This window comes from Scyliorhinus canicula, chromosome 2 (assembly GCF_902713615.1).
Source record: "Scyliorhinus canicula chromosome 2, sScyCan1.1, whole genome shotgun sequence".
Taxonomy (NCBI): Eukaryota; Metazoa; Chordata; class Chondrichthyes; order Carcharhiniformes; family Scyliorhinidae; genus Scyliorhinus; species Scyliorhinus canicula.
The window spans coordinates 204508450-204530356 of NC_052147.1; the positions used below are offsets into that span (position 1 = coordinate 204508450).

General features: G+C 44.6%; 1 protein-coding gene across 9 annotated transcripts in view; it reads right to left on the bottom strand.

Moving 5' to 3' along the window:
• rapgef4a (Rap guanine nucleotide exchange factor 4a) overlaps positions 1-21907 on the bottom strand; it is a 514684-nt gene that overhangs the window by 234268 nt on the left and 258509 nt on the right. For 8 of the 9 annotated variants that reach the window (XR_005459764.1, XM_038789400.1, XM_038789401.1 and 5 more), the window contains 2 exons: positions 21126-21198; positions 16739-16791 (listed from right to left, as the gene is read on the bottom strand). Coding sequence is in view for 8 of the 9 variants with exons in the window: in XM_038789400.1 (XP_038645328.1) it covers positions 16739-16791; positions 21126-21198 (126 nt within the window). In the remaining variant the exon portion in view is untranslated. Of the gene's footprint in view, positions 1-16738; positions 16792-21125; positions 21199-21435; positions 21503-21907 lie in introns of those variants that run through there. The other variant, XM_038789404.1, reaches the window with a different exon arrangement.

Here is a 21907-nt window from a genome sequence, read left to right on the forward strand (position 1 = left end):
AAGAGTCAACCACATTGCTGTGGATCTAGAGTCACATGCAGGCCAGATTAGATAAGGCGCCAGATTTCCTTCCCAAAAGGACATTCATGTGGGATTCCTTCATACCCTAATTCACACAGCTGCAATGGAAGAAGTTCATTTGGTTGGTATCTAGACTCTGAGGCCAAGTGTTGCTGGGCTTCCTTTTTGACAAAAGTGATGTTTCTGAATACCAGATTATTCCTGTGCTCTATTCTTGAGGCGAGTCAAAGAATTCACAGAACTGATCAGTTCCGATGAAAACATTAACTCTGTTCCTGTGTGCGATGAGGGCACAGATGTCTGGGACGACAATGCGCTAAACCCCTCCACCCCCTGACACCACGCCCCGTCACTGGGCCCAAAACTGACATTCATGCCCCCAATGCCTGCAGGCGTTTTTGGGCGGATAGCCACCTGGGTCCTGGGTAGTTCTCCTCACTGCTCTTCTGTAATGTCAGGGGGTGTCAACCCCATTGGCTGGTGAATGCCCACAATCCCTGCCAAGAGCCTACCTTACCAAATGTCAAGTCCTTCTTTGCACCATTGACTCTTATGGGGCCAGGGTGATCTTTTGAGGAAGCTGCGACTGGATGAATTTGCCTGCCTTCAGTGGATCGGTTTCTGAAGGGGTGGGTAACTTGTTTGCCCCTTTAAATATTTAAAGATCTTGTCACCTTAATGAGCTTTTAAACAGTTTTAATTCATATCAGTTGGGAGGAGAGTGGGATTCCTGGCATCAGGAATGTTTTCCTGCACCTGACATGTCACCCCAAGCCAGCTTTTAAGGTCCCCTTGCCTCAACCTGACAGGGGAGGGGAGCCGAAATTTCAGACCAATAATGTCAATTAATGCATTGCTGGATGTACAAATGCTACAGGTCTCCACGTAACTCAGTTGTAAAGAGAGTCGAATTCGTGTTGGCACAGATGGAGCTGCAGCAGTTTGACCAGCATACAATAGAGATGACATAACATAACAGTACATTTACCAAGCACAAAATGGGCCGGCCACCCCCCCCCCCCCCCCCCCCTCTCTCCTCCCCCCTCCTCCCCCCCTCCATCATTAACCAGTGGCACAAGATAAACACTGCTTCTAGCTCCTTCCTCCCTTTTCCGACATGACTTTCAATTAGTGGCCTGATTAAGGCACATTTCAATTGGAGACGGTCCAAACATATTTTGCATAAAAATTTCTGTAGGTTAGCAGATAGTCTGCATTGGCTCGGGCCAACCTGGATTTAAATTTAGATCTCAGGAGATAAAGGGCCATGTGTAATCTGCTCAGCCCCTTTATTCTTATTGTCCATTCCATTTATTGAAGTATCATGAATCATCTTTAAACTATTTGGCCAAGTCCCCGAACAGGCGCCGGAATGTGGCGCCTAGGGGCTTTTCACAGTAACTTCATTGAAGCCTACTTGTGACAATAAGCTGTTATTATTATTATTAAGTATGACAAAGAAGTAGTTTATTTATTCAACACAGCCACTTAAATTCTTCTACTTTCTATCTGACATAACAAATTACTTTTGATGTATAATCACTTAACCGTGAACTGTTTTAGAAATCCCCAAGGATGCAGAAAAAAAATGAATAAATTGATTAAATCAACTTTGGAAAATAATAATGAAGACATTTTAATTTCCCATGATAATGCTCTGGATGGCATGATAAGGTAAGGGACTTTGCTCACCATGTTTCTATATTTATTACATGTGTATCTGCGTTAGTCTTCCAAATGTCTTAGTTACTGCAGATCTTTTGACAGGTATGATTTTGCTATCTTTATAGGATTTCCCAGTATAAAATGGCCCCTTACCAGAGTTGGAAATCCACAGCAGTTGAATTTGAGTTTAGTTTAAAATGGACCTATAAAATCTTTTAGCAATATTCAGCAGAATTTTGTTTTAAAGAAACAGAGCAAGGTAAAATTGATAAGTTAAATCTCTTGCAATAAATGGGTGAATAAACTGCAACTTTTAGTGGGAATGTCAATTACATCTCTGAAAATCAAAGCTAAAAGTGAACAACAATAGACAATCAAGTTAAAATCTTCAACCTAACTGAGGGATACCATTTTTAACCTTTAAAAGCAAAATGGTCTATGTGGAGTTTTCTTTAAAAGCAGCAAATGTCATTAACTGCAGAAAATCACACTGCTGTTAAATTATTTGCCACACACCATCCTCCACTTTTGAGATGAAATAGGTGGAAATTACTTTATTGATTAGCTAATTGAACTGTGTCATTTGAAGCAAGATATCAAGTTGCATTTAGTGCACAGCAATCAATCAAGATAAAGATACAAATGATTCTCAGAAGCACAATTATGAACTCAAAAAGTGCTGAAAATAATATTCAAGCCTGGGGTTCAATATTCCAAGGTACCAGCATTATAGCCCAGCAGAGACTACAAAGCAAAACATTTCAGATGCTGGAAATCTGAAATAATAAACAGAAAATGCTGGAAATATTCAATTCAGGCAGTATCTATGGAGAAATAAAAACAGGATTAATGGGCAGGATCTTCCTACAGGCTTCAGGACCCCTAACATTGGCATCAAGAGGGAGCCCCGGATGGGCTTTGGTGCAAGGTTGGCCAAGCACAGCCCAGACAATGGCAGAAACCAAGGGGTATCAGGATGCTGATAATGTGTCCCTCCGCCACTGTCAGGTTGCAGGGGGTGGGGAGGGGTCGCCAGGGTCCTGGTGGTTAGGTGGGCTCAAGCTGTGGGCAAGGGGCTGACCCCATCCTGGCAGCAAAGGGGCACATCAGTGTCCTGATCGTCTTGGTCTCTCTCAGGGTCCACTGTGCCTTGTGTGGGTTTTGCTGCCAGCATGTAGGTGCCATGGTGCCAGGGACAGTGCACCATTGGCAATGCCATGGGCGGGGATGGATCTGTTAACCCTCATGCAAGCATGGGGAGGTGGGTGAAGAAGAAAGGGATTTCTCTCCTAGTCAGTCGGTGGGTCAGCCAGCGGAATTGTGACTGGGCTGCCATTTTGAGAGGGCAGCCCATTACTGGGATTCAGATGAATGTTCGCACCATGCATAAATTTGCATGGTTAAAGAGGGAGACTCGCCCCTGGACACCACTCCCAGCACGAACTTGCTGTGATTCTCTGATAACAAGAGCATTTAAGATTCCCAAACTGAGAATCCCGGCTGTGGTCTCCAATGCATAGTAAGGACACATTTATGTCAACAAGATTGGCCTGCTGGCAGCTGTGCACCACAAGTGTCTAACAAAGTTCTCCAAGATTGAATGCTGCTCCTTTCTCGTGCTAATGCATCTCCAAACAGGTGGTATTAAAAAAGAGGAGACTGCATGATCTTCATTCCACTCAGTGGAATCATCAAATAATAAAAACTGTTTGCCCTGGCCAAAGTACCTGAACTGAAATTGCTCCTTTGTGAATGTCGTTCAGAAGCTGGTATTTACTAAGTGAATGAGTCAAAGGCTGAGGGGGAATTTTATAAGACCATTAGTGGGGGAGTGGGAAGCAACATTAGAGAGCAATGCATTGGAGCTGGTTTGTCAGCATGTTCCCACCTCCAGCCCCTTTTCCCAGGGCTGGGCGGAGTTGGATGTTGGCAGTCCTACCTGGCAGTTGCAGTAGCCAATGAGGTGGATAATTAGGCGATAAAATGCAACCTTCCACCGACATTGCAATTTCCCCAACGTCTCACCGGCCCTACTGTTTGAATGTCTTAGCAACTCAAGAGGAGGCTACACAGATGGTTCTGGAGACCATCTCCAATTGTGCTAGGGGGTGATGTAGTGGCAGCCTCACTGATTATACTGATGGTGCCTCCATTGTGTCCCTCTCAATGCAGCTATCTTCTCCTCAGCAGCATGCTCACTACAGACATAGAGGCAATCAGCCACCTTTGCTGAATTGACCTCCTCCTCCTCAGGATCCAGCTTCTCGAATTGGATGCTGATGCGGGATGCAGCTTCTTAATTAGCTGCTTTTCAGAAGCTAGAGCCCAAAGATGTATTGCTGCAGCAAAGGAACAGGGACCCCAAAATTTCCAACCATTGGGATATTTGTACAGAAATTAAAACAACACTGGAGGAAGGATCTGGCCTTTGGCCATCGCACTGAGAAATTTGGGAGTGTGGAGGAGGATTGTGCGAGCTGGGGTGAAGCATTGGGTATCCTTGTACGCAGACGACTTGCTATGTGTCAGAACAGAGTGCATCGATGGGTGGTATCCCAGAGCTGCTGCGAGTGTTTGGGTCTTTTCGGGGTATAAACTAAATTTGGATAAAAGTGAATAGGCCCGTATCACTCTTGAATGTGGATGCAAAGGTACTGGTAAAGGTGTTAGCAGGTAGGTTAGAGAAGTGTCTCTCGAAAGTAATAGGGAAAAATCAAACGGGGGTTTGTAAGAGGGAGGCAGCTTTTTTCAAACATTAGAAGAGTTCTGAATGTAGTTATGGCACCGGCGGAGGAGAGGGGGACAGCGGTAGCCATGGCTCTGGATGCCGAGATTGAGTGGGGGTATTTGATGGCGGTTTTGGAGGATTTGGGATTGGGGCGTGGTTTGTGGATTGGGTAAAATTAATTTACAGGGAGCCAAGGGAGAGTGTCCACACGAATAACATGAATTCTGGGTACTTTGCTCTACATCAAGAGCCCAGGCAGGGTTGCCTTTGTCCCCTCTGTTCGCACTTGCGATTGAACTTTTGGCCATCGCACTGAGAAATTTGGAAGTGTGGAGGAGGATTGTGCGAGGTGGGGTGAAGCATTGGGTATCCTTGTACGCAGACGACTTGCTACTATATGTGTCAGAACAGAGTGCATCGATGGGTGGTATCCCAGAGCTGCTGAGTGTGTTTGGGTCTTTTTCGGGGTATAAACTAAATTTGGATAAAAGTGAATATTCTGTGGTGTCCTGGCCAGGAGTGGGGGGGGCTGCCATTCCGTAGGGCAGTGACCCATTTTAGACACCCTGGGGCTGCAGGTGGCACAGGATTGGGGGGAGCTCCGTATATATAACATTACTAGTCTGATGGGATTGGCTTCCTCGGTCGCTGACAGATTGGGTGCAGGCAATTAAGATGAATGTATTGCCGCGGTTTGTCTTCGTTTTTCAATGCTTATCGATCTTTTTATCAAAGGCGTTTTTGAAGGAAGTAGAGAAGATGATTACCTTTTTCATTTGGGGGGGGTGGGGTCGGGAGTGGCTAGGATTGAGAAGGTGCTATTGCAGCGAGGACATCAGTCAGGGGGGTTGGGCTCCCAAATTTATTGTATTATTACTGGGCAGCGAATGCTGAGAAGGTGAGGGGCTGGGTTAGAGAGGGATCTCCCAGGGGGTTAGAATGGGGGAGAGTCTATGCAGGGGGGTCGGGGTTAAGGGCTTTGGCAACAGCACCGTTCCCCATGGCCCCGGGGAAATATTCAGGGAATCCAGTGGTAGTGGCGATGCTGAAGATCTGGAGGCAGTTGCATCAGCACTTTAGGTTGTGGGTGAGGTCAAGGGAAATGCCGATTCGAGGGAATCATAGATTCAAGCCAGGAAGATGAGATGGGAATTTTCAGAGATGGGAGGAAAGGGGAGTTAGGGTATTAAAGGATTCGTTTCTGGGAGGCCGGTTTGCAAAGTTGGAGGAGCTTGGGGAGAAATATGGGTTGGGGCAGGGGAAGATGTTTCGGCATATGCAGGTCCCAAATTTTGCCAGGAAGGAGGTACAGAGCGTTCCGATGGCGCCGGCCCCCACATTGTTGAAAGAGATATTGACAACAGGGGGAATGGAGAAGGGGGTAGTGTCAGCAATTTATGGGGAAGATAAAGGATCGCTAGAGAGGATTAAGGCGAAGTGGGAGGAAGAGTTAGGGGAGGATATTGAGGAGGGGTCATGGTGTAAGGTGCTTCGGAGGATGAATGCGTCAACTTTGTGTGCAAGGTTGGGGCTGATACAGTTGAAGGTGGTGTATAGGGCACATCTCAAAAGGGCGAGGATGAGCATACTTTTTGAGGGGGTGGAGGATGTTTGTGAACAGTGTGGGGCGGGGGGGGGGGGGGGGGCACTAATCACGTTCATATGTTTTGGACCTGTCCAAAACTGGAGGGAGGTCTTTAAGGTAATCTCGAAGGTGGTGCACATGAGACTGGAATCAGGTCCCCTAGAAACCATATTTGGGGTGTCGGATCGGCCGGGGTTGGAAGCAGGTACGTGGGCAGATGTCTTGGCCTTCGCCTCGCTGATTGCCTGAAGGCAAATTCTGTTGGGGTGCAGGTCAGCTTCTCTGCCCTGTTCCTTTGCGAGACGTGGGGACCTGCAGGAGGTCTTAACGCTCAAGAAAGTTTTTGAGTTGAGGGGGAGGATGGAAGGGTTCTACAACTCAAGGGCCTTGTTCATCATGCATTTTCATGAATTGAATTATTAGGTTGGGGGGGGGGGGGGGGGTTGGAATGTACAAATTAATGATTCTTTTTCATTGGTGTTTTGTATTCAAAATGTTGGGAGCTGTTTGAGGATGGATGGGGTAGCCATTGTATTTGTTGTTATTGTCGATTATCTTCTGTTGCAAATTTTAATGAAAATGTGAAGAAGGAGAATAAAAATATTTATTTTTAAAAAACATTGGAGGACAAATGGCAGTGGGTGGGTGCCGACTGCAAGTGACGCCAAAAACCTGTCACAACTGCCCAAAATAACCAGGGGTAATACAAACAACTTGCACCATTTGGCTGGTACACCATCCTGTTTATCCCAGCTGTATGTGGCAGGGACTAACTGCCCTCTCTCCACTTCTGTCTTTTAGTTATTTTCTGTGCTGTCATTTTTCCTGTTAATATCAGTTCAGTTTCATTCCACAACACTCCTAAGCAACAATTTAGCAAGTCCATATGCACAGTATCCACTTAATTTCTTTTTTTTTTAAATGCACTCCAGTTATGAAATCAGTCAGGTGCAAGTTTTCTTCCACAAGTTCATTAATTGCCTTGATGAACCCATGTCTTTCCAAGCGCGTATTCATTTAATCTATCGTATTGTGTGGGGAAATTCATTTGCATAGCACTGTTTCAATCAGCCTGACACAGGCTATATTGATATCAGTGACGAATGTCACATGGGGAAATCAATGCCACATACATCTCGTTTAAAGTCTGATCCAATATAGTTATGATTAGGAAGTGGGTGATTGGGGGGGGGGGGGGGGGGGGCAGCTCGAGGCGGCGTCAAGTAAAGGTACTAGTCTGGGAGCTTTGATAACGGCTCCTTTGCTGTTCTTGCCAACCCGTTACTCCACAAGTCCGGTGGTGGTGGCGACACTGCGGGTCTGGGGCAGTGGAGGAGATACAAGTAGGTGGAGGGAGCGTCGGTCTGGACCCCGATATGCAACAATCACAGGTCTGTCCCGGGTAGGATGGATGGTGGGTTCCAGAGCTGGCAGAGGGCAGGCATCAGAAGGATGGGAGATCTGTTCATAGACGGAAGCTTTCCCAGTTTGAAGGCGCTAGAGGACAAATTTAACCGGCCGCCAGGAAACGCCTTTAAATATCTGCAAGTACGGCCCTTCCTGAAAAAACAGGTAGTGACCTTTCCGACGTTGCCGCCACTGAGGATATAGGACAGGGTGGTCTCCTGCACCTGGGTGGGGGAGGGGAGGGCGTTGGATATGTACCAGGAACTACAGGAGGCGGAGGAAACCCCGGTGGAGGAGTTCAAGGGCAAGTGGGAGGAGGAGTTAGGTGAGGAGTTGGAAGCGGGTCTGTGGGCAGAGGTCCTGGGCAGGGTTAATTCCTCCACATCATGTGCCAGGCTCAGTCTAATTCAACTTAAGATGGTCCACCAGGCACACATGACGGCAGCGAGAATGAGAACGTTTTTTGGGGTAGAAGACAGGTGTATAAGGTACAAGGGCAGCCCTGCAAACCATGTCCACATGTTTTGGGCATGCCTGGAGCTTAGAGTGTTCTGGCAAGGGTTTGCAAGGGCAATGTCCAAGGTGCTTAACACACGGGTGGTGCCTAGTCCAGAGATAGCGATCTTTGAAGTGTCAGAAGACCCGGGAGTTCAGGGGGTGAAAGAGGCCGACATCTTGGCCTTTGCCTCCCTAGTAGCCTGGAGACGGATTTTATTAATGTGGAGGAACTCAAAGCCCCTGAGTGCAGAGATTAACAACATGGCTGGGTTTCTCAGCCTCGAGAAAATAAAGTTTGCCTTAAGAGGGTCCACGCTAGGGTTCTCTCGGAGGTGGCAGCCATTTGTCGACTTTCTCGGGGAAAATTAAAATGTCAGCAGCAGCAGCAAACCGTAGGGGGTGGGGAGGGGACGGGGTGAGTGCTTCATTGGGATGGTGTGGGAAGACTGGGTCGCGTGGGGTAATGTCTATTTAATTGTTATTGTATATTCTCTTTTTACACTATGTTAATGTTCACTCTTGTTTCGTTATTATGGTTACTACTGGTTACTAGGGGCAGCAGGGTAGCATGGTGGTTAGCATAAATGCTTCACAGCTCCAAGGTCCCAGGTTCGATTCCCGGCTGGGTCACTGTCTGTGTGGAGTCTGCACGTCCTCCCCCTGTGTGCGTGGGTTTCCTCCGGGTGCTCCGGTTTCCTCCCACAGTCCAAAGATGTGCGGGTTAGGTGGATTGGCCATGCTAAATTGCCCGTAGTGTCCTAATAAAAGTAAGGTTAAGGGGGGGGGGGTTGTTGGGTTACGGGTATAGGGTGGATACGTGGGTTTGAGTAGGGTGATCATGGCTCGGCACAACATTGAGGGCCGAAGGGCCTGTTCTGTGCTGTACTGTTCTATGTTCTATGTTCTATGTTCTACTGTTTTATTATGAAAAATTCGGCAAAACCTTAATAAAAATACTTTTTTTAAAAAGTCTGATCTAATACCTCCAATAATGCAGTATTCCCTCAGCACTGTACTCAGCCTATATTTTTGTATTCCCCTCTGGGGTGGGTCCTAAACCTATAAACCTCTGCCTCAATGGTTGACCTACTCTGTAACCTGTAGTCAATAGATACCAGGGTATGCCTAGAGTTTGTCTACTAACCAAAGTACCACATCTAAAGTCCAAGATTGAATGACTATATCAGAACATGGTGGCAGCAGTAGAGACATCACTGTTAAAGAATAAACCACACAGAGTAAAGAAACCTTCGATAGCAGCTCAAAAGGAGCTGTTTAGCTCACAGGGCTAATCGCTGGCTTTGAAAGGAGACCAAGGCCAGCAGCACGGTTCGATTCCCGTAGCAGCCTCCCCGAACAGGCGCCGGAATGTGGCGACTAGGGGCTTTTCACAGTAACTTCATTTGAAGCCTACTCGTGACAATAAGCGATTTTCATTTTCATTTTCAAAAAGAAAACAAAAAATTGGTGGGAGACGATACAAGGAGAGAGGTAAATGATATCCGTATCAGGTAAATAGTACCTGCCCTTGCCCTGTCCATTTGACTGCCTCAAGTGCCCACGGAGATGCCAGCAGTGGCAGTTATGGAAATGCCATTTTCCCCAGTACCGAGCAGCTTCAGGCCTTCATGAAAAGGGGCAAAGCTTCAAGTCACTTCCTTTCTTTATTCGGTAGATCCAGGAGCAGACGATATTCCCCTAAGGCTGGGTGTGCAGGAGCCCAGAGGCAGAGGCGAGGAGCCTTTGACACTATTCAGGAGCCCAGAGGCAGAGGCGAGGAGCCTTTGACACTATTTTAACCCAAGGCAAAAACACTAAGCAATTGAATGAGCACCTTTTAACCAGTAGGGACTGGTTTAGCTCACTGGGCTAAATCGCTGGCTTTTAAAGCAGACCAAGCAGGCCAGCAGCACGGTTCAATTCCCGTACCAGCCTCCCCCGGACAGGCGCCGGAATGTGGCGACTAGGGGCTTTTCATAGTAACTTCATTGAAGCCTACTCGTGACAATAAGCGATTTTCATTCATTTTTCATTCATTTCAATAACCTGGGGAAATCAATTATATTATTTCTAACCAACCTATATTGCCTAGCTATATTGCAGATACTGAGCATTGAAGGACAGGCTAATCCATGATTGGCTAGTCCAGTCTAAAACCTCCAACTTACAACGCATCAATGATGACCTTACATGAGGGTCCAGATGTGAGGCAAAATATTTCAAAATCGGGCTATAATTCCAAACAACTCTAGGGCTTCACATGACTCTACAGACTGAGTAGGCCTGTGGCCAGTGACCCCAGACATAAAATTCACACTAGCTGCCATTTTGAGATGCCCGTGTTTTGGTGTGAAAACCCACCATAGTCACTGATGGAACCATCAATTCAGCGAACACGTGTAGTTGGATCTGAACAGAGGCTTTAATATACTTACAACAGAGCCAGCCTATTCGTCGTTGAACTTCAGATGAACTGCTGGCTGGCTCTAAGGCACTGATCTTTATACATCGGTCCCAGGGGGAGGAGTCCTGGGCGGTGCCAAGGGAGGAGCCCAGTACAAACTCTTGTGTACTCCCAGAGCGACTCCCCCTGGTGGTCGGATAATGCAATTGCACTTACAATGGTGGATAGTGAACATATATACACACGGAGTTATATTGGCAACTATATACAGCATTGATCTTACAACGGGTAGATAATGAACATACATACATATTGGCAACTATATATAGTGTGAATCACATTCACCACAGTCACCAGGACTGCCAGAGTGCCTCTGGTACAGCAAGACTGGCTATTTCAAGCTTTTCTGAAAATTGAATAATTTTAAGTAAAGTCGAAGACAAAATATTTCTGAAACACATTCCATCCATCAAATGGAAAGTCAAGAAAAATACAACATTACAAAATTCCTTGGGGAAATTAATAATCTTAGTCCAGACTGCTGGTTAGTTACAGTCCAAGTTCAAGGCTTCAATACTATTAAAATTGACATTGAAACTGCTGTTCAATTATTAACCGATGACCTTGACTGGCTTCAACGTAGGACCCTTCAGCAGTCAAACATCAAATTGCAAGATCCAGGCAGCATAGATGTTCCAATTAAAGGCAAGCCTATTGCTCCTCTTGGCTCCATTGAACAACAGGTCATGGATTCTCTCTATATTCTTCAGTCAATGGACATCTCTATTGAGTGGCAAATGTTGGCATACTTCTCAAAATCCTAGACAAACCAGAAGATGCTCATCATTTGAACAACTCACCATCTTTCATACAGCTTTTGAAGCAGCGAAACTTCTGCCTTCAGAAGCTGAGGAAGTTTATACACTCAGCAGTAATACTCTCTCACACAGAGACACCATCCATGAGATCTTGGGTGGAGATGGAAGTTATCAATCTCTTGGTTATTTATGAAGGCAGTGATCATCCCCATGAAGATCCGCTGGACCCTGGTAGGCTCTTCCTGGAACGTTTTGTGGAAGAATCCCTTGCAACAGGGGCTAGTTTAGCACAGGGCTAAACAGCTGGCTTTTAAAGCAGACCAAGGCAGGCCAGCAGCACGGTTCAATTCCCATACCAGCCTCCCCGAACAGGCACCGGAATGTGGTGACTAGGGGCTTTTCACAGCAACTTCATTTGAAGCCTACTTGTGACAATAAGCGATTTTCATTTCATTTCATTTTCAACATGGAATCTCTTAGGAGGTCGAGGCCCCAGAGGATGATACAGCTTTCCAGTTGAAGGATGTACCTGATGAAATTTGTAGTGGAGTCAGTGGTACTTTTAAGTGGCTGAACAGTATTCAGATCGCTGTTCCAGTGAACCTTCCAATGTGTCACTAACAGGTCACCAACAATCTGTCCTGGTCCCCCCATGCCGACACGATAGTTAAGAAAGCCCACCAACGACTATTTTCTCAGAAGACTAAGGAAATTTGGCATGTCAGCTACGACTCTCACCAACCTTTACAGATGCACCATAGAAAGCATTCTTTCTGGTTGTATCACAGCCTGGTATGGATCCTGCTCTTCCCAAGACCGCAGGAAACTACAAAAGGTTGTGAATGTAGCCCAATCCATCACACAAACTAGCCTCCCATCCATTGACTCTGTCTACAATTCCTGCTGCCTCAGAAAGGCAGCCAGCATAATTAAGTACCCCACGCACCCCAGACATACTCTCTTCCACCTTCTTCCGTCAGGAAAAATATACAAAAGTTTGAGATCACGTACCAGCCGACTCAAGAACAGCTTCTTCCCTGCTGCTATCAGACTTTTGAATGGAACTACCTCATATTAAGTTGATCTTTTCTCTACACCCTAGCTATGACTGTAACATTACATTCTGTAGTCTCTCCTTCCTTACCTATGTACGGTTTGCGTTGTCTGTATAGCATGCAAGAAACAATACTTTTCACTGTCTACTAGTACACGTGACAATAATAAATTAAATCAAAACTTAGTCCATCTACTGTTGTTCATGAAGAATCTTATGGAAAGAAGTCTTGTCCGAGTTCAGGTCAGAGTCCATGAAGAATCACACTGCTAAAGAACCAAATCCTTCCAGGGGCGAAAGTCAATTGACACCCATATTTCAATCCCAACTACAAATCTTCTTCCCTCCAGAGTTGGAGATTAGCACAGAAGCTGCGGCAGAATCTTGTCCAGTAATCTTGTCCCAGAGTTGATGCTCTACACTACATCTTGATACACATTGTTAGGATACCAAAGGTACTTTTAAGGAATAGGTGTATGGGTAAATATTGGAATAAGATATCAATTTAGGTCGGTTTAATGTAATGTTTCTGTACCTGGAAGGGACCTGTAGTTGGATTCGTGCTGGACAATGGGGTTTGTTTTTAAAAAAAATATTTTTTATTAAAGTTGGCATTTTTACACTGTACAGGAAATGGATAAAACAGTGATGTGGCGTTCCTTTTTGGGTGTGTCCCCCCCCCCCCCCCCCCCCTCCACTTTTCTGCTGTCTCCGGGATCTATCCTGGGCCCTTTCTTTCACCGTAGAATGTTTGTCGTTTGTTTTATTCTTATACCTTTATGATGGACCCTCTGGTCCCCATGTCGGTCAGTCTCAACCTGGGCTCCACTTTGGTGTTTCCTTGGGTCTCTCCCCCCTGTTTCCCCACCTCGTCCCTGTCTGTTTTCTGTGCTCCTAGTGGTTCCTGGCATACCCCCATCCCCTGTGTTCCAAGGATGCCCAGCCAACCACGCTCAACACGTTCTGGGCATGCCCCAAACTTGTCAGGTTCTGGAAAGCCTACTTTGAAGCAATGTCCAAGGTTGTGGGGGTGAGGGTGGAGCCGTGCCAGAGTGTCAGTCTTCGTGGTATCAGACCAGTCAGAATTTCATATGTGGAAAAAGGGAAGACGCGCTTGCCTAATCGCCTGGCTGAGAATTCTGCTCGGCTGGCGATCAGCAGCACCACCCACAGCTGTAAACTGGCTGGCAGACCTATCAGAATTTCTCCATGTGGAGAAGATCAAGACCCGAGGGTCAGAAGATGACTTCCACAAGGGTGGGGACCATTCATCAGCCTGTTCCAAGACCTGTTTGAAGGTGTTTCTTTCTGCGGTGGTTGGTTTTAGTTCCAACTAGGATTCTGTGATAGAGAGCTACTTTGTGTAAAAGCAATAGACAGCAGAGGTATGCAGGTGTTTGAGTAACTAGACGCCTTGCAAAATAAAACAAAACGCTTTCCTTTGTTCCTAAATTTTTTTTTAAAACTAAAAGGCAAGGCCAATTGCAGATAGACAGCCAGAGAGCTCTGCTCAAGGCAAGAGAAGCTGTACAATGGAGTAATGTGTAAGAAAGAAAGCTCCAGAGAAAGTAACAGAAAGTTGGTTCTAGAAACGTGGAAATAGAACAGGATACTGTTCTTGGGCACCACAGACAAAGCAGAGAAGAAATTGCCTGGCGAGAAGATAAGTTGGGATGTCTTACAGGAATTTGGTCATTTTTCCCTTTGTCATCAAGTCAGAGTTGCACAGTGCAGAAAAGGCCCTTTGGCCCATCAAGTCTGCACTGACAATAACTACCCCTAATCTCTCATTAACCCTATCCCATTTACCAGCACATGTCCCATATCCTTGAATGTGATGGTGTTTCAAGTGTTGATCAAAGTGCTTTTTAAAGGTTGTATGGTTTTCAGCCTCCACTCCCTTCCTAAGCAGTACATTCCAGATGTTCATCACCATCAGTGACATTTTTGTTTCTCAAATCCCTTCGGAACCTCTTACCCTAAAACCACACCCCCATGTGATTGATCCTTCAACCAAGGGGAACAGCTGATTCCTATTTGTCATCCAGGTTCACCAAAATATCGGATCTTTAATGCTTTTTCAGACTTGATACAGCAGTGGATGATACATCTGTGATAGTCTTCCTTGGAGTTGAAGATTATGCCTCTTCTGCAGCTCTTTCCCCATGTGCTTTGAGGGAGTAACACGTTTCTTAATGTACAGAGTTCTACTCTTCTAGTCCCAGAGGGCCCAAAGGTTGATTCTAATCATTCTTCTCTCCTGGATCAGTCTTTCACTGAAAAGTCTTTGCTGTACTTGCAGCTCAGCCATCCTGTAACTTATGCTCTTCTTCCACCAACGCTGCTAAATTGTTTTTCTATTCTGTAGATGATACCATCCTACCAGATTCAGAAGAAAACCCTCATATCTCCAAGACATCTTCCCTAAGGGCCAAGAATACTTTTGGAGATTGAAACTCGCAGGACTGTAACTTGGGGAGGGAACGGTAAGAATTGGATAGAAACTGTATTAAAAAAAGGGAGTTGTAGAAATGCAATGTAAATAGTATCACGGGCAGGGGAGATAAAGTCGAACTCTTTATTTTCTCGCCATCTGCCTGTGAGCAGAGATATTTTAATTTTTGAAATAGGCTGTGGAGTGTTTCTCCAAACCCTCGGTTTGTGAGGTCAATTTTCTCAAGTGATTCTCAGCAAACTCTCTTTAGAGTTAAATCAGAAACAGTTTATTCACACATTCAAACCCGGGGAATGTTACAACGCTATACACACAGAAGCATACAATATGTTAGGAAATAGATTTTACAACTATAAACAAAAAGAAAAAGAACCACAGATATGGATATCAGTTCCCATGCTTGCCAGATGCCAAAAAGTCAAAATCCAGTGAGGGACCATTCACAAGAGGTGTTATAGTTCAGCTAGCTGAAGCAGGATTTTGCAGAATTCCCTTAAAGTTGATAATGATGCAGCAAGAAGAGGTTGGTATACAAAGCCTTGGTCTTTTGGGCAGGCAATGGCAGGAATCTTTGGCTAACAAGCAGTTTCTCTGCCTCCAGTCAACATCCACATGCACACAAGTTGGGGTAGAATCAGAAGTCAACTGGAATGTTCCTTTAGAGCGGAATCTGATTGATTGGAGAGTGATCCGTCATTCCAGAGTGAGACTTCCATGACCGGAGAAGACACAAAGTTGTTATGGAGGGAGTGAGTTGGTATGGAGGGAGTGAGTTGGTATGGAGGCACAGGTTCCAACAATTGGCAGGTTTGTCGAGGGCCAGAATTCTTTCTGCTACGACCAGCTTGATGGTAGACGGCATAGGCTATCGCATGGAGTTCTGTTCACATTGAAGATCAAAAGCTAAAAGCCCAAATTCAGTTCCACTGGACAATATTACAGTGCAGCTTTGTGCCAATCATGTGACATATCTACTCTAGGTTGGACAAAAGGATGGTCGAATCTTGGTGTTTCACTGGAGTCAGGATTCCTTTTGTTCTAGGAGACACTGGTTTTGGGTTAACTAAATGAAGCAATTTTGTCAAATTCAGTGTGTTTGAACAGTTAATGAACAGTCATTAGCAATAGGAGAGATTAAAACGTACAAAAGGTTTGCCTTTGTTCAAAGTTGGCTGTAGCAGGCCCATCATCTGTGGGGCCATTGTGTTGGCAGGGTTGGATTGTTTATGCTATATCAGTAGTGTTACACTCCAGATGTTTGAAGTGTTTGTTAACTTTGGGTTTTAAAAAATTTCTTTTTTCTTAATTGTTCGAATTAAGGGGTAATTCAGCACAGCAAATCCACCTACCCTGCACATCTTTGGGCTGGGAGGGTGAGACCCACGCAGACACGGGGGTGGGGGGGCCGGGATTGAACCCAGGTCATCGGCGCCGTGAGGCAGCAGTGCTAACCACTGTGCCACCCTGTGCTGGACTCAGCATGTGACCAGCTGGAAACATCTCGTTAGCTCAGAAATTGTCCATTTTGAAAAATATTTAAAAATTACTTTTATAAAGTAGACCAGCTGACGAATATATATTATTTTAGTAGTGTATCGACTGGGTCACTAGTCTATAACTTAATAAGTGTCAAGCAGGTACCAGAGTGTGTCGATAGTCGGTCTAGTAAGCAAGTCTCATGCCTAGAGTCCAAGACAGAAAGACCAATTGAGAACATTGTCCTATAAATGCAGAACTCTTTCACCAGTTACATTGAGTAATCCATGGAATCCTAGATACAACTGTCAAGTAGTGCAGCTTATTAACCTTTTGTATCATTCGCTTTGCTGTTATTTTCCATTATTCTATTTGTTCCTTCATCAAGACTGAAAACCTAGGCAGCCAGAGGCTTCACAGTATAACCTTTCCATTACGTACTTGGAATCATATCATTTACCCTGCATCTATTGTTCTTTCACCAGCTGATGTTTCTCTATATACACACTTGAATTGTGCAAATATTTCAAAAACACGTTTAATCAAAAATTTAAAAACCTGCTGTTGGCTTTTAAATCAAGAGGCTAATAAGGATTCAATTCAGTCAGTAAACAAGTAATCATATACCTTTGTCGCAGCACACTGTGCATTGTTGCTCATATTCTCCTTTTCAGGAATTCCTGGAAAAACACAAAACGGTAAAATTTCAATGTTGAGCATTTCACTTCAGTGTTACCAAAGGCTGCTTAACATAGCACAGTTACTGGTCACTATTATGAAATACACCAATTGTTTGAGATCTTCATGCATTCTATCTTGCACTCATAACCGACAGAACAATCTGAGCAATGGCATACATTATATGTTCACACTGCAGATATGGGTATGTGCAGGAATAGAGAGTGGTCAGTTACAAATGTTACAGGGGGCTTAATAAGAGAGTATAGATTTGTCCAATTGTGAAGCATAATAGTTATACTCTCTGGAAAGTAGGATGACAGTTGTGCCGTTGCGTACGTGTAGAGGAGGGAGAAGCGAATGGCTGACAGGGCTGTGACATGGTGTACCTGTCGAGGAGGGACAGGCGAATAGCTGACGGGTCTGTGATTGAGTAATTGTAGAGGAGGGAGAGGTGAATGGCTGTGTAGCCATATGAGATGGCCACCTGCAAAGGACCATGGGTATTATGGCCATCCCAGGACTCAGACAGACTCAGAGCTTGTGTGTGTATTTGCAACCCAGATAGCTAGACGCGATCAAAACCCCCGCTCGTTTGCATTCTAATGGCCCATTTCCCCAGAACAAAAGGACTGTACTCAGGTAACCGATACAGATGCAGATTAACCGGCGCCACTCCCTTTGCTAAGAAAGAACAAACAGCAAAGATCAATGACCGCTCAGGACACACCCAGCCAGGTGAATGGCTGGCAGGGCTGTGACTGTGTACGTGTAGAGGAGGGAGAGGTGAATGGCTGGCAGTGCTGTGACATTGTGTATGTGTAGAGGGGGGAGAGGTGAATGGCTGGCAGTGCTGTGACATTGTGTACGTGTAGAGGAGGGAGAGGTGAATGGCTGGCAGGGCTGTGACTGTGTACGTGTAGAGGGGGGAGAGGTGAATGGCTGGCAGTGCTGTGACATTGTGTACGTGTAGAGGAGGGAGAGGTGAATGGCTGGCAGGGCTGTGACTGTGTACGTGTAGAGGGGGGAGAGGTGAATGGCTGGCAGGGCTGTGACTGTGTACGTGTAGAGGGGGGAGAGGTGAATGGCTGGCAGTGCTGTGACATTGTGTACGTGTAGAGGAGGGAGAGGTGAATGGCTGGCAGGGCTGTGACTGTGTACGTGTAGAGGAGGGAGAGGTGAATGGCTGGCAGGGCTGTGACTGAGTACGTGTAGAGGAGGGAGAGGTGAATGGTTGGCAGGGCTATGATTGCATACGTGTAGAGGAGGGAGAGGTGAATGGTTGGCAGGGCTATGATTGCATACGTGTAGAGGAGGGAGAGGTGAATGGCTGGCAGGGCTGTGACTGTGTACGTGTAGAGGAGGGAGAGGTGAATGGCTGGCAGTGCTGTGACATTGTGTACGTGTAGAGGGGGGAAGAGGTGAATGGCTGGCAGGGCTGTGACTGTGTACGTGTAGAGGAGGGAGAGGTGAATGGCTGGCAGGGCTGTGACTGTGTACGTGTAGAGGAGGGAGAGGTGAATGGCTGGCAGGGCTGTGACTGTGTACGTGTAGAGGGGGGAGAGGTGAATGGCTGGCAGGGCTGTGACATTGTGTACGTGTAGAGGAAGGAGAGGTTAATGGCTGCCCTTGTCGTAACTTTTAATAAATTAAAATATTATTATAGGGCTTCCCCATAATATCTCTTCCCCCCTCCATGAATATTCATACTTTCCCACTGAATATTCATACTTTGCCGATGTGACGTCATGTTGGCGAGGTGGTTTACAACAGCTTGGGAACCTGCCGAGGGCACAAAGTCAGTATAATGCCCAGGAGGAGGGAGACATGTCCACACATTGCCCCTGACACTGCTCCCTGGCATTGCCAGAGCAGGCATTCTACAGAGACCCATTGAGGTGGGGGGTCCCCCTTTTGTGTGGTCTGTGGAGAGCTGGTATTCTTACCGAAACTCTCACACTGAGAAATTATGGGATGATTCTGCCCTATGTTTAATATGCTATGTAAATATTATTTTCAAAGTCATATTGTGGATTACGTCAGAGAACGATTCAGCTATTTGTAGCTAATCAGATGGCTATTGCACCAAGTAGAAAGGCTTTCTGAGCTACAGCTTTTAAATAAAACAAAGGTATGCAAGTCTACTTCAGTGCTCTCAGCCTGCAAGATTTGGTTCATTAAAAATCATAGATGGAAAATCCTGGCCAGGATCTTGTATGAGCATATAAATGATCTCAGTAATAATTAGTATTCGAACATTGGATTCGGAGAAAACACGCTTTCCATGGTCGAGTATTTGGTTCTATGAAACAGGTGTTTATGAGCTAACAAGGTGAACATAATGCCGATAACACAACTCAGCATAAAAGAGCTGATTGGTCACCTGTTTCGTGCCAAAGTTTTTATTCTGTTATTTTCAATGGATAGAAGCTAACATGGGGCAAATTTTCCCCACATCTCCTCCCTCCCACATCAAAAGCAGCGATCAGCCATTGATGGCTTCTCGTCTCACCACATCATTCACCAAAAAAAGCAAGTAAAAGAGATAGAAACAGAGGTGCCAAAGAGCGACAACAAAATAAACAAAGAGCAGCAGTAACACAGTCAGCATGCATGTGGGTGTATTCTCTGACCCGAGTACAACTACGGAAGAGCAACATGTCAAAAAACATACTTTGCCTGCACTTTCTGCCCATAAACTTTACTTCCTAAATTTTTCAAAAATCAGAATAAAGTCCACATTTCCAATTCAATTTTCTGAAGTCAAATTACTCCCGTCATTATGTAGTTACAGGCTTTTTGCCACTAAATGGCATATTTTGCTCCATAGATCACTGGAATTGTCAACAATCATTCTTCATTGAGCAACTGTTTGTTTAGATTATGTTATTTTTGTATTTTTAGCCTCAAAGTGCAAGTTAAGAATAAAATAAGTACAAAGATCTTTTTATTAGATAGTATATTTCCTGGAGCGGTAAGATGAATTGATTGAATTCAGTTGCCCTTTATTTGTGCCCAGACTGCTTTGACTCCAATGTAGCTTTATAGTTGCTGCTGGTTGCATCAGGATAGATTGTTTGTGATTGGTAAGAGAGGAGTGTTGATACACTAACTGACTGAAGAGAACCAAGAGAGGGTGGAAGAAAGCATGTGAATGAACAATGGTGAAAACAAAAAGTTTCGATGAAGACTGTAATCTCAAAATGACTGAGTTTTGAGAATGTGCGCTTTCGGAAGGTAAAACCGAATTTCAGGAACTACGCTTTTTATTATCGACGACTAAATAAAAGTCAAAGATGTGGAACTTTTGAGAATGAGGCTTTTGAGAAACAGTGCTCTGCATAGAACAGAACCTTACACCACAGGAGGGCACTAGAATCAACTGATCAAACTGTTTGTTCACTGGGAATTAGAGCAAACATTCAATCTGTCTAAAATCAGTTTCACATCAGGTGTTATGTTAATTCTGCACCTTTAACACCTAAAATTCTGCATCTCAATATCTCTGCAGATTGACATGAATTAAGTACATTACGTAAGTTCAGCAGTCTGCTGAGCAGCAGGAGCTTCTCGTTGGTGACCTCAATCCAGGAACTGTCATGGGCCTTTGGCCATGTTTTGCATCCTCTATTGACAGTTACAATTTTAGTGGGAAATTGGCAAATTTAGTTCTCCTGAGTTGGTTATGGATTTGATACCGAAGCGTTACTCATTATTACAGGATGTTTAAATGGAGCTTGATCACACTTAATTCACATGCAAACAGTTTTCGATTTCATAAAACGTTATTTTCTCAAGATACAGAAATTTGGATTTTTCAGTTGAAATTTCAAATGTTGCAAATGGAACCCATCATGGCCAAAGTCAAATGATAGATATCCCCTTGCATGGACTGACTAACCCATTTCCAAACACCATTATTCAGTCAAACACACTACACTGCTGCTCATGATGATTCCCCTATCCGTCCATCACAGAAAGGGGACAACTAATTAACAAATGCCAAGTCTTTAGGTAGATATAGCTCAGTAAAACAACACACCTCATTTCCATTGGGTTCCCAAGAAACACTACTGGGAAGACTAGTCCCAGGAACAGGATAAATAATTAACTGATGTCTAAAAGGCCAGTTTGGATTTCTGAGGGGTTCACAATGCTATTTTACATTAGGTCCAGTTCACCCTTTACTCACTAGCTTGTGTCAGGAATTTATGGACACGGTGAAGAAGTTAAGAAAATTGAGATGCTACAAGACAACATTTGAAAACAGAATTTTAAAACTCAAATATTTATTTCTGCATCAAATATTCCATGTATCGAAAAAGCCTGTACTCACTGTCATTACTGGATGCAGTTTCCATAACACCATAGGGAGGGACCAAGTGCCCTGCCATATACAGTCGATATTTCTGAAATAAAAACATTAGAACAATACACATTTAGTGGATTAACTCTTAATAAATAGAAAACTCCTATTAAAGCAGATTTAAACCTGTTCGTATAAAAGGCTTATTTTTTTAAAAATAGACTAAGCTTAAATAAAATTACAAATTAATATCAAATAAAAGAACTTGTGAATTGCAGCAGTGTAAAAAAGCCAGATAAATGAAGAATTGGCCAGTGTAATGAAGTGAACGGAACTCAACGATTAATGTCTTGGTGATTCCTGCAATGTCACTGACATTCCTGGAAGTGGAGAATGTTATGATTGTGTGAAACATGACAATGTCACTTAATTAATACTGTTGATCAGTGATGTACGGAAGGCAAATTTGGTTTACGTCCAGGATTTTTTCTATGTACCATTACTGCTCAAATCTCTGCGGCACAACTCTTACTTTAAATAATTATGCAGCTGACTCTCCCAGCTGTTCCGGTTTTATCACTGTACCATTAGAGAATAATAACTACACTATTAGTATATTGATACAAAACTGCACATTTAAATTATGGTATATTTCATATTTAATGTCAATGTTTCAAGTCTTCCTGTTTACATTCCATCACTTGAACGTTCAAGATATAATACATTTACATTGGGTACTATATTCCCAGACCACACTGACCTCTCTATCTTTTGTGATCTCTGTTCAGCAGGGGCTGGATTTTACAGACCCC